Below are 16,740 nucleotides of genomic sequence, written 5' to 3' on the forward strand. Positions count from 1 at the left end.
CCCAAGATTGCCATGGGCATAGAATATGTGCCTACATTAAAGATGGCTTTCCGTGTGGTAGGGATATCTCCAGTGAAGACCCTAATTTACCTTATATGAGCTTCCGGGTTGCACTTGCTTACACCACTGCATTTATATTTGCCCTCTATTGCCCCCACAACAGTGGAGTTACTCTCTTTAAGAGTATATCTGAGAAAATTGACCACATCATGTCTGCTCATCCTTCGGCTAACATCCAAATTTGTGGTGACTTCAATGTCCACAATGTGGAATGGCTGACCCACTCAAACAAGATAGATAATGAGGGAAGGTTCTGCCATGATTTTGCCATTGCCTATGACCTCACCCAGATTGTTAACGAACCCAACCATGTGCCCGATACTTCCGGTCAGTACGCTAGCTTTCTAGACCATTTTCTCACAAATTCCCCTGAGCTATGTTCATGTTCCGTTCTGTCTCCTTTGGGATCTTCCTACCACTCGGTTGTATCAGTTAAGATAAAAATGAAATGCAATAAGTCTTCAGATGTACCTCTCCACCGTACTGTATATCGATACTCTACGGCTGAATGGGATAGCCTCTGTACATTTGTATCTGATCTACGCCTGCATTCCATGTTTAAAAAGGATATGTCCTCCATAGTATCAGACCTGACCAAATGGTTAATTGTAGGCATAGACTGATTCATACCATCCAAAAAATTCCAACAAAACCCTAACAACCACCTATGGTTCTCCCCAGAATGTGCTGCTGCCATCGTGCACAGAAATCATTTTTTTTCACTGCTTCCAATGTAATAGATGCACTGGTACAAAAGCTGCTTTCAGGACTGCCAGCAACCACTGTAAAAGAGTAATAAAAAATGCAAGAGAGCTATATGCTCAGTCCGTTAAATCCAAAGCAGTGGCTTGGCTTCCACCAGTTTTGACAAATAGCAAACAGGATCCTGAACAGAAGTGTGCGTTCTATCCCAACTATCATCAATGGACCAGAGGTCATCTCGTCAGCATCAGACAAGGCCAGACTATTTGCCAAGAACTTTGCAGCTAATTTTACTCTAAGCGACGAAGGCCATCAACTCCCTGTATTTCCTCCTATAACAGGCAACACGCTATGCAACATACAAATACCTGTGCGTGAGGTCGCTAAGCTAATCAAGAATCTTGATTCCAGTAAAGCAACTGGTTCTGACGGCATTCCAGTTATAGTGCTGAAAAAACTTCAACCAGAACTTGCCCCTATACTTACAAAACTGTTTAAGCATTGTCTTAAGGAGAAGTGCTTTCCAACACCCTGGAAAACCTCATCAGTATGCCCTGTATTTAAGAATTCAGACAAAAAGTCATCTCCCTCTCAGTTCAGATCAATAAGTCTCCTGTGTGTCATGAGTAAGTTGTTGGAATTCATATTAAATAAAGAAGTAGTCAACCACCTCAGCCTTCTTAGTCACATGCAATATGGTTTCCGCTCCGCAAGATCTACAGCAGATGTGCTAACAATTATATCTCATAGGATTAGTGAATCTCTTGACAAAGGCTTCCTTTCCAGGGCAATTGCTCTTGACATATCGAAGGCCTTCGATAAAATATGGCATAAGGGCCTACTTCACAAGATTTCCAGCTACAGTATAACTGGAAATATTTTCTCAATTATTAAATAATTTCTCTCTGATAGGTTCATAAGAGTAGTGGTTGATAGGCAGAAATCAGAGGTCCACAGTATTAATGCTGGAATCCCTCAGGGGTCCATCCTGGGTCCAACTCTCTTCCTGATCTACATCAATGATCTCCCAAAACATGCTTAAATCATTCATTGACATCTATGCTGATGACACGCCCATCTATGGCAACACATCAAAGGCCGTAAATGACAAAGTTCTGATTTTCTCTCCTCTGATCTTGAGCGCGTGGGGGAAAAGGTGGCTGGTTACTTTTAATGCATCCAAAACCAAGCTTCTATCTTTACATCATCAACGCTCTGATCCCTATCTGGCATCAATTGAAATGGATGGCCCTCGTCTTGGGGAGGCTTCATGTTTTGACAAGCTTTTGGGTTTGACCTTTACTCCTGATCTGAAATGGAACACGTATATCAGGTCTGTTGCCAAATACGTTGGGAAAATGGTGGGATCTTTCAATCGCTCCAGAAGATATCTTACTGATGCAATTTTCTATCTATATAAAAGCCAAGTACATCCAAGAATGGAGTACTGCTGCAACATCTGGGCTGGAGCTGCTAAAAGCAGCTTATTCTGCCTTGACAGAATACAAAATAGACTTTGTGGCTTAGTGGGGGATGCCCTTTTCTCTTCCCTGCAGCCTCTCTCTCCCACAGAAGAGGCATTGCAAGCCTGTCTTTGTTTTATCATTATTTCCATGGCAAGTGATCATTTGAGATCCAATCTCTGGTCCCCCTCGCCAATCTTTCACGAAAAACACCCATCTAGCTGAAACTACTGTCATTAATTTTCCCCACTCTTTATCTGTGCCTAAATCCAAACGTAGATTCCATGAGCAGAGCTTCTTTCTCAGAAGTGCACGACTGTGGAACTCTCTTCCATTTGCCTGTTTCCCACTTGACTACAACTTGGATGTCTTCAAGTCCAACATAAACAAATTCCTGACAAACCGCCCCCTTAAGTAAGACACTATCAAATATCCAATACTAATGATTACTACGATACTATCTCACTGATTACTGTACACGCAATAACCCTTATCCCCAAGTGGCTCCCAGGCCTTGATAAGTGGTGACCATGTAAAAAAAAAAAAAAAATTAAAAGATGGTGCTTCTTTACTATAAGTCACAATTGAAAATCACATTTCAAGTAAAAAAACAACATTTTGATGTGCTTACATGTCATGCTGAAATAAGTATTCGCATTAAAAAATTTTGTTAAATTAAAGAGAAGATTGTATAGAAGTTTATATTAAAAATGGCAATCTTTCTTGTATTGTCTTGATCCAATAGTGATAAGAACGGAAGTACGCAAAGTTACCATAAAGCATGGGAGATAAATCAGATTTTCATTTAAGTAAGTAAAGTTAGGATTAAAGACACACAGAACTTTTTTCAGGGTAAGTGCTCAAGTAAAAAAAAAAAAAAAAAAAAAAAAAATTGTGTCTCAGTGGGGCACAGACATATAATATATTCCTCTGAAAAGGGCATTTTTAAAAGAGAAGTAAAAAGGGCAGGTGCTTAGGATCCCCCCTCTGCACATCCCTGGTTAAGAGACCATGCAGAGGAGTATTACCTTTCCGAGTCAGCTTTCTGTAGCTAACTCAACTGGTCTCCATGCATCCAGCATCATGCGATGCACAAAATAGCATATTTTGTGTTTGCAATTTGTAACTCTCCATTGTTAATGACTGTCCGTGCATAACAAAGAGTCACGCCCTGTTAATATGCATAGGCATAGATAGAAAATGGAGGATTTAGGAATAAACCTCAATAAACTATCCTGCTAGCAGTAGTCCTTGCGGCATCCAACGCAAGTGTGATAGCAACTCTGAGAACAGAGTGGTTGTGCGGATTACTATCTTGATAATGGACAAGTACATTGCATCAGTTAGCGGAGAATTATAACAAGATGGTGTTTTGCCTTTGAAGGGTTGGTGTTGGGGAAAGGCATCCAGCTGTTAAAATTTGCTTATGGCAGAATTTCCAACCCTCAACATGGAGGGAGAGGGGAAGGAAGTAAAACAGAGAAGAAAGAAAATAAAAATGAACAGCGCAATACAATAAAACTGCAATTTACAATAAAATTGATTTTTATTTGTAACTAGATGTACTCGGAGTTAAATTCCTTTAAAAAAAAAAAAAAAATGGAGTAAAAAAATGAAAGGAAACTCAGAAATGTGCATGCATGATGTTTTTATATAAACAGTTCACTTCTTATGAGTAGAAAAAAAAATACTCCAGCCGAGATTGAAATCAAAACCTAAAGACAGCGAGTCAAGTATGATAACCATTAAAACAGCTTGCCCTGATCTTTAAGAAGTGTTTTCAAACCTACTTATTCTTAATATAAAGAAGCTGTCATGTTTCACAACCACACATGTGCAGTCATGAAACAGTTCACAAACAGATAAAAATCCGCTGCCACCCCCACCCAAGTACCAATATTTCAATTTTTACCCCTTAGCAGCTTTTTGTTCCGAATGAAAACTGATTAAAAAGTTTTCCACATTTCTGAATACCCTAGATACTAAATTTTAAGTCTGTAGATCAAAAATTTGTTGAGTATATAGGTTGAGAAGTGTCCTCTTACACACACACACTCACTTTTATAAATATATTAGCCGGTCGCTTAGCATCGCCCGGTTCTAAAATGTATATAAATATTATATTTTAATTTATACAAAGTGGTTATACAAAAACTGAGGTATGTGCATGTAAGTATTATGTTTTTTCTAAGCCCTTCACTTCTTGAAAGTAAAAAAAAAAAAAAAAATACTCAAGCTGAAATCTAAATTAAAACCGAAAAACAGTGAGCCAAGTATGATTACCATTCCGTCATCATTACACACTCTTTAAAAAGGTGTTTCAAACCAACTTATACTTAGCATGAGGAATCTGTAATGTGAACCATTCACACATGTGCAATCATGAAACAGTTAGCAAACAGAGAAAAGTCTGACGACTCCCCACATACCAATTTTTCAATTTTGACCCCCTTAGCAATCCTTTTTTTTTTCCAGATGAAAACGGATTAAAATGTTTTCCACATGTCTGAAAACCCTATATACCAAATTTCAAGTTTGTAGATTAAAAATTTGTTGAGTATATAGGTTGAGAAGTATCCTCTCACACACACATATTCTCACTTTTATAGATATATAGATTACTTCTACTCAATCATTTTTCTTTATAAGTTTTAGTGAGGATACTTTAGAATGACACTCAACTACATCAAAGCGTTTTTACTCAAAATGCGAATTTCAACTAATAGTAAAGAAGCACTTGAAAGCTTAGCATTACACATTAAAAAGGGGAAGATGGAGAAATGGAGCACTTACCAAAATGACAGCCGTAAATCTCAACTCTCATAGACATTGAAGAACTCCAGCGCCATGGCCGAATACGAACATAACGAGCACGGATTGGAAATTCAAGAGTATTTCTCTTTACATCTTGACCATTAGTGTTGCCAAGAAAAATCTGAAATAGAAGCAAAGAATGAAATTTTGGATTAAAAAAGATATTTTGTTTTTTGTCTTATGAAAATTGCTCCAGACAAGGCATGTAACCATTTGGTGTAAGAGACTAACAAGAATGAAAGCTCATTATTACAAAAACAGATGCCTTGTCTTGTAAAGACAAAGTCTGTAGATAGGAGGAAAACAGTCAGCAGGAAGAGAATTCCACAAGTTCATAGACAGAAGCTATTAGAATATTATTGGTAATTATATAAATATGTGAATTATTTTTATTCAAATGTAAAACGAGATTATTAATTGAAATAAGAGGTATAAAATATATATATCGATTAAAATAAGAGATATCTAAAAAGTATATACACACACAAACACACACATATCAAGATCAAAGTGTAGTATCTGTTTTGATGCTGCACTTAAGTTAATTGGTGTATATATATATAGCTAATAAAAGTATACATGTGTACATATTTTAATTAGCAGTGAGATTATTGATTAAAATGAGATGTCTAAAAAGTATTTATACACACACACACACACATATATATATATATACACATCAAGATCAAAGTGTAGTATCTGTTCTGATGCTGCACTTAATTTGTCCTTGGTCAATCTAGGGGAAACCCATCATACTGAGACAATTACTATTTTTGGATACTGCCAAAGTGCCCCCTTTTTGCCCTTATTTTAGGGAAGCTAGTTTCCCCCCCCCCCACATTAAAAACGACCTTGTGTTACATTTTTCTTTTTGGGGCAAGTAAATAAATAATAAATAGAAAAAAAAACGGGTTTTAATATGAATATAAATACACAAAAATCCCAGATTTACAGATATATGTATTTATATAAGTATACACATGTACAATTTTTTTTTTCAAATTAAAAAATTAACATTGACTAAAATATGATAAGTCTAAAAAGTACATACATATATACATATGACCTTGTTTGTGTACAGAACAATCTCTACCAAACTGTCAATTTTTGGTCTACAGGGGATTCAGACCTGTGGAATAAATTCAATTTGTTTTTTAGCCGATAGAAATGGCTGCTAAGGGATCGAAATTGAGAAATTGGAATTTTATAGGTGCAAGTCGACTTAAAGTGCTCCACCATGCATGCACAAATACATATTTATACATTAAACTCCATTAATTTTTTATACTTGATATCCATTTATCCATAGGTCATATAGTAGTGAATATTGCTTGTGAGTTAAATGTTTTTTTTTCGTTTCTAGCTGATGTTTATTTTGTTTTTTTTAACTTTTGTAATCACATTATATATTGGGTACAATATAATAATCAATAGAGAAATGGCTCTGTAATAATAAATATGAAATCTGCATGAATTAAAATATAATATTTAAGAGTATTTTACGATCAGGCTATGTCAGAGAGCCTGCTAATACAAGCAAAATTGTGTAATTTAAATTATATAGTTAGATGAGATTATTGATTAAAACAAGAGATGTATGAAAGGTATAAAAATATATAAAATAAATATGTATTAGATACGTTTGAAGCCAAAATAATACATTACTACAAAACAAACAGATATTCACCCTGTTCGAAACTTATACCAAAATAAGTTTCGAACAGGGTGAATATCTGTTTTGTAGTAATGCATTATTTTGGCTTCAAACGTATCTAATACTCAACCAGCGCTTCTATCAAGGAACACAAACCCTAACATAAAAATATATTTTTCAAAGGAAAAACAGCATAAAATGTCCAGAGGTCAGAGGAGGCAATAGTTAATAAATGTTATACAGTAGTGTCTGACCAACTATTTTTCTTCTATAGTTAAAACGATTAGTTGGGTGTTTTATAGCACACCAGCCAAAAGTATCAATATGCCATAAAATACATAGGTATTACAAACCAGCCAGTTTATAGTACATCAGACAAGTAGCCATTATCCATCTGTACCATGGCTCATTTTACAGTTCCAGCCAAAAATATGGTAGGCCATAAGTGCATATCATAATAAAAAAAGGGTAAGTAAACTTACTTCGTCAATTCCTAATTCAGTGGTGTAAATGCGCCAAGTACTGTTGTCATCTGAAGTTTCAAGCATATATTCAGCCACATACTCTTCCGTGCCCTGTCTACCCTGGGTGGCAACTGCAGTGATGATGTATCGTTTGCCCAAATCAATGGCTAAAAATTGTTCACCATTTGGGGTACTTGCTGACCATGCACCTTTCAAAAGATAATATACATGAATATATTAAAAAAATAGTATGGATAATATCTGACAAAATGTAGAAGATAAAATGGAAACAAAGCAGATATATAAAAGCAAATCAAATTGCAAGAAAAATCTTTTATTTACTAGCAGGGTTATCCAACATTGCCTGGGCAAGAATTTAACATTTTTATGAAAACTTCTATCTCTGTCTTTCCCCCTCAGTTCATTCCTCTCTGGATATACACATGCACACACATTTTTATAGATTCCTCAAGGAATGAGTTGGCATAAGGAAAATAATGCTTTGAAAAAAAAAAAAAAAAGATCAGAGTTATTTCCCTTTATTTACTGACTGGAAAACAGCCTCTTCCCACGCAGATGTTAAATGTGCAGATATTTTCCTAAACATAAAAATATACTTGTGGGGGAAGATCTATTGATTTTAGCTTCACTGATAGTTTAAAATCAATAGATATTTATTATTTTATCATTATTACCAGCAATGGAAGATTTTGCTTTAAACAAAATCAAATAAAAAAAAAAAAAAAGAATCGTTCTGGCATCAGAAAATCGGTACAAATTTTTCCGATTCTCATACCCTCAAATATTCCAATTTTTTGATCCCTGATTCCAATTAATCGTCCCAACACTAATAAGTACAAAATTCTATTATGCTCTAATGTAAATCAGAATAATAATTATTCCTTCATACACAACAGCATATTTAAACATAATTACAAAGACAAATATTATCTTCATATTACAACTTCTGATAAAAACCTCAATATACTAGATAAGATAGAGCAATTAACCAACAATAAAATTGATTGTGAAATTAAAAGTTGAATAGAGTATAGTATTCATTCTTTTCGCCACCTCCAATTTAGAAAACTTTCAGCAGATTATCTATTCTTCAACATACTATTAAACAAACTTCATATATTAGAAGCTTTATTAATTAAATTAAATATTCAAAATGAATTTTTAAAAAAAATAATCTTTAGCCATTGTATTTTAAAAGATAATTTCTTTTCATCCGAGGATAAAATTTAGCAAAAAGTGTATAACTGGTTTACATAAATTTGAAAATATATTAAAAAATTTTTTTTTTTTTGTGAATTAAAAGAAATCTTTAATAGGATTAAAGAGTCAAAAATTAAACAATGAAATTATACTCCATATAGTCCAGAAGGAAGAATCTGTAATAGGGGGTGGGAACAGATTAGAATATATATATATATATGTGCCATTAACATATTAAGCGATGCTCTTTGTGTAAACAAATCAAGCTTAGGCATTTGGACAAAATATCGTTAATTCACTACCTGCACAGCAGCAACCATATAACGTTATAGTTAGCTTACATTAGTATAACGTAATAGCTTTGACTGTCGTTTGGGTGGTCGGCTTTCGATCTTGGCTTGAGGTAGTTGCCTGTCTAGCCGCACTAATGAGCTATGATACAGCGAATCGGTACAGTATATGGATGACTATATATATATATATATATATATATATATAGAGAGAGAGAGAGAGAGAGAGAGAGAGAGATAGGGGAAGTAGAGGTGGAGGGAGAGAGATTCCATTAAATAACAAAGAATTCCTGTCTACATATTTTCTTTCTGAAAACAGTGGCATTATTAACAACTCACTAACCAACATTCTTTTCCCCACCTCCAATTTAGAAAACTTTCAGCAGATTATCCATCTATTCTTCAACATACTAAACTTCATATACTAGAAGCTTTATTAATTAAATCCAATAAAGCTAATATTAATAAAATAAAGTTCAATTTATGACAACGTTCTTAAATGGCTCTAGACATGACATAAATAATTAATATATTTAATAACAAGTGATTTGGGTGGGGTGGAGTGTGGACATTATAAATATCCTAAAATCAGCTTTGTTATTTATTTCTGACAGTGGATCCAAAAATACTCTGGTCAATAATGACCACTGCAGTTAAATCAGCCATTTCTCGTCTCAAGCAAGATTGGAAAGTATCCGAACCAAAATATGTAGACAGGAATTGTCCGAATTATAATGTAATATGACTTGTGCATGTGTGTACACACACCACATATCAGATGATAAATTTATTTTTCAATGTTTACTTGTATAGTACTCACAACACGAATAGAGCTTAGTAGTATAAAAAAGATACTTATTGTAAGTAAGCTACACAACTGTTAGCCTGACAAATTCCTCTGCAGAATAAAAACATTTGCGTTGCTTACTTGCCAGAAGTATATTTTTATGTGTGTATGTATGCTTAGATTCCATGAATCTATACTCCTGTAATCTTTTTTTGTGTGTTTATTGATATTCGTATGAAAAACTTTCTCCTATTGATTAGTATTTATTTGCTTCCCCACAAAAGCAAAATCTCCCCGAAAAAAAGGCAAAAGGGGCACTCAGGTAGATACCAAAAATAATTGTCTCAGAGAGGGTTTCCCTTCCATTGACAGAGACAAATTACCTTAAAAGTAGCATCGGAACAGATACTACACTTTGGTCTTAGCCCGAAGGCCAAGAACAATGGGAAAAAGGCAAGCCTTTTTTCTATTTATTTAAAAAGAAAAAAAACTTATATATATATATATATATATATATATATATATATATATATATAATATAAAGCTTCATGTGTGTGTCTGGTCACAAACAGGTTCCTATATGGTTGACTATTTTAAAAAACTGATTACATATAATGATAGAAGATATATCGAGACACAGAAATGGGTATGTTTGATCTGGCAGACCAGTTGTTCATTAAAATTGTGGGGTCTGCGTTTGCGCCTGATCCACAAAGTATGGAAATAAAATATTTAAAAAGAAAAACGTTTACAAGTGTTTTTGATATAGATGTACATAAGAATACTTTTATAAGTATGTTTTAACTTAAATAGGGATGGTATAATAAAATTGTGGGGTCTGCGTTCGCGCCAGCCCTCCATGGAATGGAAATAGGCACAAACTTTAATAAAGACTTTTCATATCTATCTGCATAAGTATACTTTGATTATTATGTTTCAGTTTGAAGAAATATGATATAATAAAATATGGGGTGTTCGTTCGCACAAGACCTCCATAGAATGGAACTATGTTACAAAGTTTAAGAAGATTTTTTAATATAGATCCACAGAATATTATGATAAGTGTTTCAGTGTGAACAGGTATAATAAATTATGGGGTTTATCTATTTTATTTTTACTTTCATCATATTTTGCTTTTGTTTTGATACCCCTAAATTCGAAGCTATCTCTTTACAACCCTTCCTTTTCATAACCTATCATACTTTCATAAATCAGAGTCCATTTTCTGTAGGCTGTTTTTGAACCCAGTCAACGACGGGTAGTTTTGCTAGTATATATATATATATATATATATATATATATATATATATATGTATGCATATATATATGGGTTGTGGAACTGCATTCATCTGCAAAAGATCTAGCTAATTTGCATATACTTTTAAACATTCATTTTAATTTATTCCCTATTAGTTTTTTTGGTTTTCTTATGGGATGATCATCTTTAGTTAATTGTTATGTGTAATTATATTCATGCAGACTAGCGCCACCTGTGGAAATTCCACAGGGGACTCATTCATATGTAATATTGATGTTGGCATTCTGTAGATGTTCACCGTAAATAGAGATGCTTTGATATTATTGTAGCTCTTTTGTTAAAACTGCGAAAGTATTTAAGCTAGCAGGGACGCCCAGCATAGCCCGGTCATAAAGTACACTTAAATATTATATTTTAATTCTTGCAAATTTCTTATATATTATTATATGGTTAATGTTCTAACGATTTTTATATATTATAAAGTTACGATTAAAAATAAATGGAAGTCCATAATAATTAAACAATAGTTACTTGGATGTAAATGTGACACAAAATAACACATGCTATCGTATTAATATAGATATTCTACATGATTTATAGTTGCATAATATTTGCATAAAAAGGTTATATTAAACACTAACCTCTTTCTGTATATATTTAAGTATGCATATATTTGTTTAAAAAATTTTGCCTACCAAACTTCTGTCAGTTTTTGGTCTACAGACATGAAATTTCATATATAGGGTATTTGAACCCATGCCAAAAAATTTATATTTGAGTTTTAGCTGGGGAAAATCGGTGCAAAAGTGTAAAAAAAATTTTTAAATTGAATTTGCCATGTGATGGTTGAACAATAGCATTACAAATATGCATGCATAACGTAATAGCTATTGGTTCATGTTTTACTTTTTAGCCTTACAGCAAACAGGTCTTCATAGCTCAGGCATTAATGTCAAAGGAAAAAGTTAATTGTAAGCTAAACGTTTTGATTTCTATTTTTGGTGGTGGCGAACGAGTCTTTTTTTTTTTTCTTTTTTTTTTTTTATTTATTAAGTTTTTAAATCATTACTATATATTAGGTCCAATGTCATACAATGGGTCTATAACAGCCCATCATCAAATGATAATCTCTGCATACCAGTAGAATAAAAGGGATAAAAACAATTTGTGTCAAACCAAACAATAAATCTGTTTTCTTGCAGCAATTTTTTAAATGCCGTCAGTTAAGAAAAAAATGTTTAAAAATTTGGATTTACTGTTCACATCTTGGGGGTTACATTTTGGACGATGTAACCTCCAACCTTCTTCAGGTGCATCTTGTCAAACTTAAGAACCTGTATCAAATTTCAAACTGAACCTTTCATTTAATCAATAGTAATCGATTGTTCTCATTCACTCAGCCAAGTATTTTTTTCTTTATATTACTAGTTAATTATAATTTATTAAGACTTCTACTCAGCCATGGCTAATAGAACAAGAACTAACTCAATCAATTAAACAGAAGATTCAGTTCGAAATTCCATACAAATTCTAAAGTTTGATAAGATGCCCATGAAGATCAGAATTCCAGCCAAAATGTGGTGAAAATGAAATAAAAAATGGGAACAATAGTCCAAATAATCGAAATAATTCTTAAATGTTTTTATTTAAAAAGAAATAAGAAATTAGTTACCTGAATGCCTGCCAAGCCGGCCATAGCTTGGCAATCTTTTATTTCCATAAGTTGAGGCCCAAATGTTTTTGTCCGGAATCTGTCCACCCTCCATCCCCAAAGCCAATGGTTCCATACAGTCATCATCCTTGAAGATGGGTCCTGAAAAAAAAATAAATAAATGAATCACAGAAATAGAAAGTGTAAGGAATTAGTTACATAAACTTTTGAAAATATTTTTTTAATTTACATGATTGAAAGATGTATTTATTTAATTCCTATTTCAGTCACATAATTTCAACATGAAAAAACACATACTCAAGCTGGATTATTTTCTTCTCTTCACTAACCACAAAAACGTTCACTCTTTGCATAAGCAGTCTTTTTTTTTTTTTAGAAACAAATAAGCTCAGCAACAGTCCAAAACATGTGAATTACATGGCATCTAAAAAAAAAATTTACTCTTGAGCAAAAAGTTTGTCTCCTTTTATTTAACCATTTTGGGCTCCCAATAGTTTCTAAAATATGCATGATCGCCCTCGCCTTGTACTCTAGTGGTTTTAGGGTCACATGCTACAGTTTCCTTTACAGCAGGCACATGCAAATCATGGCCACTTATATCCGTGTCTCCTCACATCAATACCACAAATTTTTATGTAAAAATATCTCACCAGGCACCAACATATATTTAACTTGTTGAAGAACCCATCATTGTCAAAATATTTACTTCTTTTTACTCATTAGAGTCATTTATTTTATAAAGACCAAAAATCAAGATTGGTATAGAGCCCTCAGGTTTCAATAACCAATGTATGTGATTGCGTTTGCAAAAAGAATTGGTTTTTGGGATGCAAACTTCCATAGTGAGGATTACGTTTAAGTTATTTAATGCTGGATCCAGTAACTTAAAATGTTTTTTGTTTCAGATATTTATTTCCAGTTTTGGTTTGGTTGTTTTGTAAAGAAAAATTGCTTTTGACTTTGGAGAATATGATAGTTTTTCAAAAGTAAAGGAAAAAAAATAAACAAAATCAATGTTTGGTGCATTTTAGGTCAGGAAGTCATTATCTTCAGACAGCCTGATCTGGTAGCACTAGGACAAAATAGGGAGAAGCTATAGTAGCGAGGCTGCTGAAAGTAAACCTACAATTCATTTTCTACTCTCCATACTTCTCAGATTTTCTTCTTTGGTGCATCAACTCAAATGAAACAAAACTAATGTAATTTTACTATGAATTTTAATGAAAACAATTCAAAATAAATTTTTAAATAACATAAGTCAATAAGTAAAAAAAAATTGCTGACTTAACTTTAAAAACAACCAAAAAAATATTGTTACTCTATTCTCACTACAGAGAGAGTGTATATTGTGTTGATTTTTTTTGGGGGGAAGGGGTCTAAATTTTTTAGATGAGGATTTATAATTCGTATTATTCAGACTACTGTTCTCATCTTGAGCATTATTTGCACAACGTTTCGATCAATATTACTCCCCACCTTCTTCAGGTGGATCTTGTCAAACTCTAAAATTTTCAGAGTTTTGAACAAAACCCTTTATTTAATTCATGATCTTATTCCGTCAGCCATAACTGAGTAGTTTAAGGCTCTTAGAATTCATACTAGAATTGTCTGCAATGATCTGTATTATAGTGGATAAAGTATTTGTTGAAATTCAGTTGTAAGTTACACTCTTCTGGAGGTTGAAGGTTCAATGCGAGTGACACTAAAAAATATAATTGCAAATTACTTTTGGTTTCGATACTACCTGATGACACTCAAATTCTTTTTCTTTTTTTTTTTCCACTCTTGAAATCATGACTATATATTGGATATAATATAATATCAAATACTCGATTGAAAAATGGCCATAATAATAAATACGAAATCTGCATAAATTAGCATCATATTTAAGCAGATTTTATGACCAAGCAACGCCGGGCACCCCTTCTCGTACATATCCATATGGAATGTTGAAGGACAGCAAGTGTTAATTTCTATAATACCTTGGTTTTAATCTTTGTAAAGGGGTATGAAAATGCAGCAAACCTGTTCTGAGGAATTTATTTTATTTGCCCTGGAACGGGTATTCTTCTAGCCTATATATATATATAAATAAATGTGTGTGTGTGTGTGTGCAAAAAAGTATTGTCACTTGAATGTACGTTTAAGGAGAAAAACAACTGACACAATTGAAAAGAAGGTCATTCAACCAATGATGATGGGTTAGATTACAGGTGAGCCATTTCTGATTACCCAGATGAAATGGCAATCAATTGCTGACTGCTGCATTATAAGTAATGACTATAATTCAGTATACAACAATTGTGACTGGAACAAAAGTTTTTTGTTGCCAAACAAAATAAATATCTATCATTTACTAGTTCAAAAACAAACTTTATCAGCTCTGGTATGGACATGTCAAATTGGATCCTGTAGTGAGCCCCCAATATTAGGAACTTTTGAGGAAAAATGTGTTAGATTGACTTCTTAATTGCTATTATTCTAAGGTTCACTAGTAGCAATATTAAAGACAGGTGTGTAAGTAAAGAATTAGCATGGTAAATTTCCACACAGGTTTTAAAAAATTAGGTAGTGATTTAGTTGCTTTGTTTTACAGCACATCAACCATTTTTGGGGTCACATATCGCTGATTTCAGTAAGTCTGAAAAAAGTTTTCATGCTTCAAGTTCTTTATATTATCAAATATTTATTTATGTAGTTCGGTTGTTTTGTTTTACAGCATCTCATCCCTTTGCAGGTTATGTAATGCCGAATGCAGTAATTTTAGAAAAAAGTTTTTATGCTTCAAGTATTTTTATATTTTGAAATATTCATGGTATTTGGTTTGTAGAGTAAAATTGTTTTTGACTTTGAAAAACATGATTGAGTTTTACAAAATAAAAAGAAAAAACAGTCAATGTTTGGTGCATTTCAGGATTTCAGGTCAGAAAATCGATATGTTCAGACAGCCTGATCTGTTAGCATCAGATTGGTAGAGTGAAATATTTCGATTAAGATAAGAAAAAGATGTCACTAGCCTAGTATGGTTTGGTTTGTTTTATGGCATTTAATGCCAAATAAAATTGTAAAATGGAGTCCTAAGGTAGTGTGATTATGTTTTTTTTTTTGTTGTTTTTTTTCTTTTTTGGAAAAAAAATTAAATTAAACCGTTTTAAATTAATTATTTTTGGAAAAGAAGGATGAAGTTTAAGATTTTGGTCACTAAGCACATGTGATAAACAAAGGAAATCAGGTGTCTTTTCATTTGAACCATCAGAGGATGCAGTTCGACTTCCATGACCCTCCTCTCCCCACCACAAGGAGCAGCTGTGGTTTTTTTTGTTTTTTTTCTTATATGTATGTACTTATATACTCTAAAGAATAAATAAAAACCCACATACAGATTTGCCGATGCTTTTTATTTTTTACCGGAGCTTTACTTGGCCTTTTGGCTAGAAGCAAAGCGTAGTATCTGTTCTGATACTACGCTTCACCTTTTCTGTCAGTGTAGGAGAAATCCATCTTGATAGAGACAATTTTTATTTTTGTTCTTTGGATAAGAACAAAAATAAAAATTGTCTCTGTCAAGAGTGCCCCATTTTGAGGAGCTGGATTTTCCCCACTTTAAAAACCGACCTTGTGTCTAACTCTTCCCTCATGTGGGAAGCAAGTAAATAGGAACATTTGTATAAGTTCCTTTCTTTTTTTTTTTCTTTTTTTTTAAAATGGAAATCACTTTCATTAAGCCACCTGATGCAAGGAGACAAAATATCACTTCAAGAATAAAAACTAGTCAACGATAAATATATGTATAGAGTCTAACTTAAAAACAGTGATTCTTCCTCCTTTGTCAGAAACATCAACTCACTAAATGTGAGGACTAAATGATAGGAAAGCATGGGTTACACGGTTGCCGAAAGTAAACCCAGGGGTCACTTTCTACTCTCCACTGATTATTAAGAAGAGGGTTGGTTGGTTGGTTGTTTTTGTTTTACGGCATATCAATCCTTTTCAGGTTATTTAATGCTGAATCCGGTGATTTTGAAGAAAATTTTTTTAATAGAATATATTTGTTTTTTGCAAGTCAGTTTCTATTTAACCCATAGTTGGGACCACACTCTCCAGAGCCCACAAGCTGGGGCCTCACCATCGGATATAGTTTTAGGTCATATCCAGGACCTTCAGAAGAGGAAGACGTTGATGAAGGGATGATGAAAAGTTTATTGCCACATCAAAACGGAGTTCAATTCAGAACTATTAGATAAAACTATGTGTACACATAAATTCACATAATCTATATATTAATAGGATAGCGTGTGCGTTATTTATTTTTCATGTCACGCTTACATCCAATTGACTGTTGTTTAACTATTATG

At 33.2% G+C, this 16,740-nt stretch overlaps 1 protein-coding gene across 1 annotated transcript in view; it reads right to left on the reverse strand.

Moving 5' to 3' along the window:
* Positions 1-16,740, reverse strand: part of LOC145246720 (neurexin-4-like) — a 302,693-nt gene that overhangs the window by 171,228 nt on the left and 114,725 nt on the right. The window contains exons 3-5 of the mRNA XM_080108463.1: positions 12,386-12,526; positions 7,176-7,366; positions 5,019-5,160 (exon numbers count right to left, since the gene is read on the reverse strand). Of these exons, the coding sequence (XP_079964589.1) occupies positions 5,019-5,160; positions 7,176-7,366; positions 12,386-12,526 (474 nt within the window). The remainder of the gene's footprint in view (positions 1-5,018; positions 5,161-7,175; positions 7,367-12,385; positions 12,527-16,740) is intronic.

The sequence above is a fragment of the Euprymna scolopes genome, chromosome 24 (genome assembly GCF_053919585.1).
Source record: "Euprymna scolopes isolate OS-2025 chromosome 24, ASM5391958v1, whole genome shotgun sequence".
Classification (NCBI taxonomy): Eukaryota; Metazoa; Mollusca; class Cephalopoda; order Sepiida; family Sepiolidae; genus Euprymna; species Euprymna scolopes.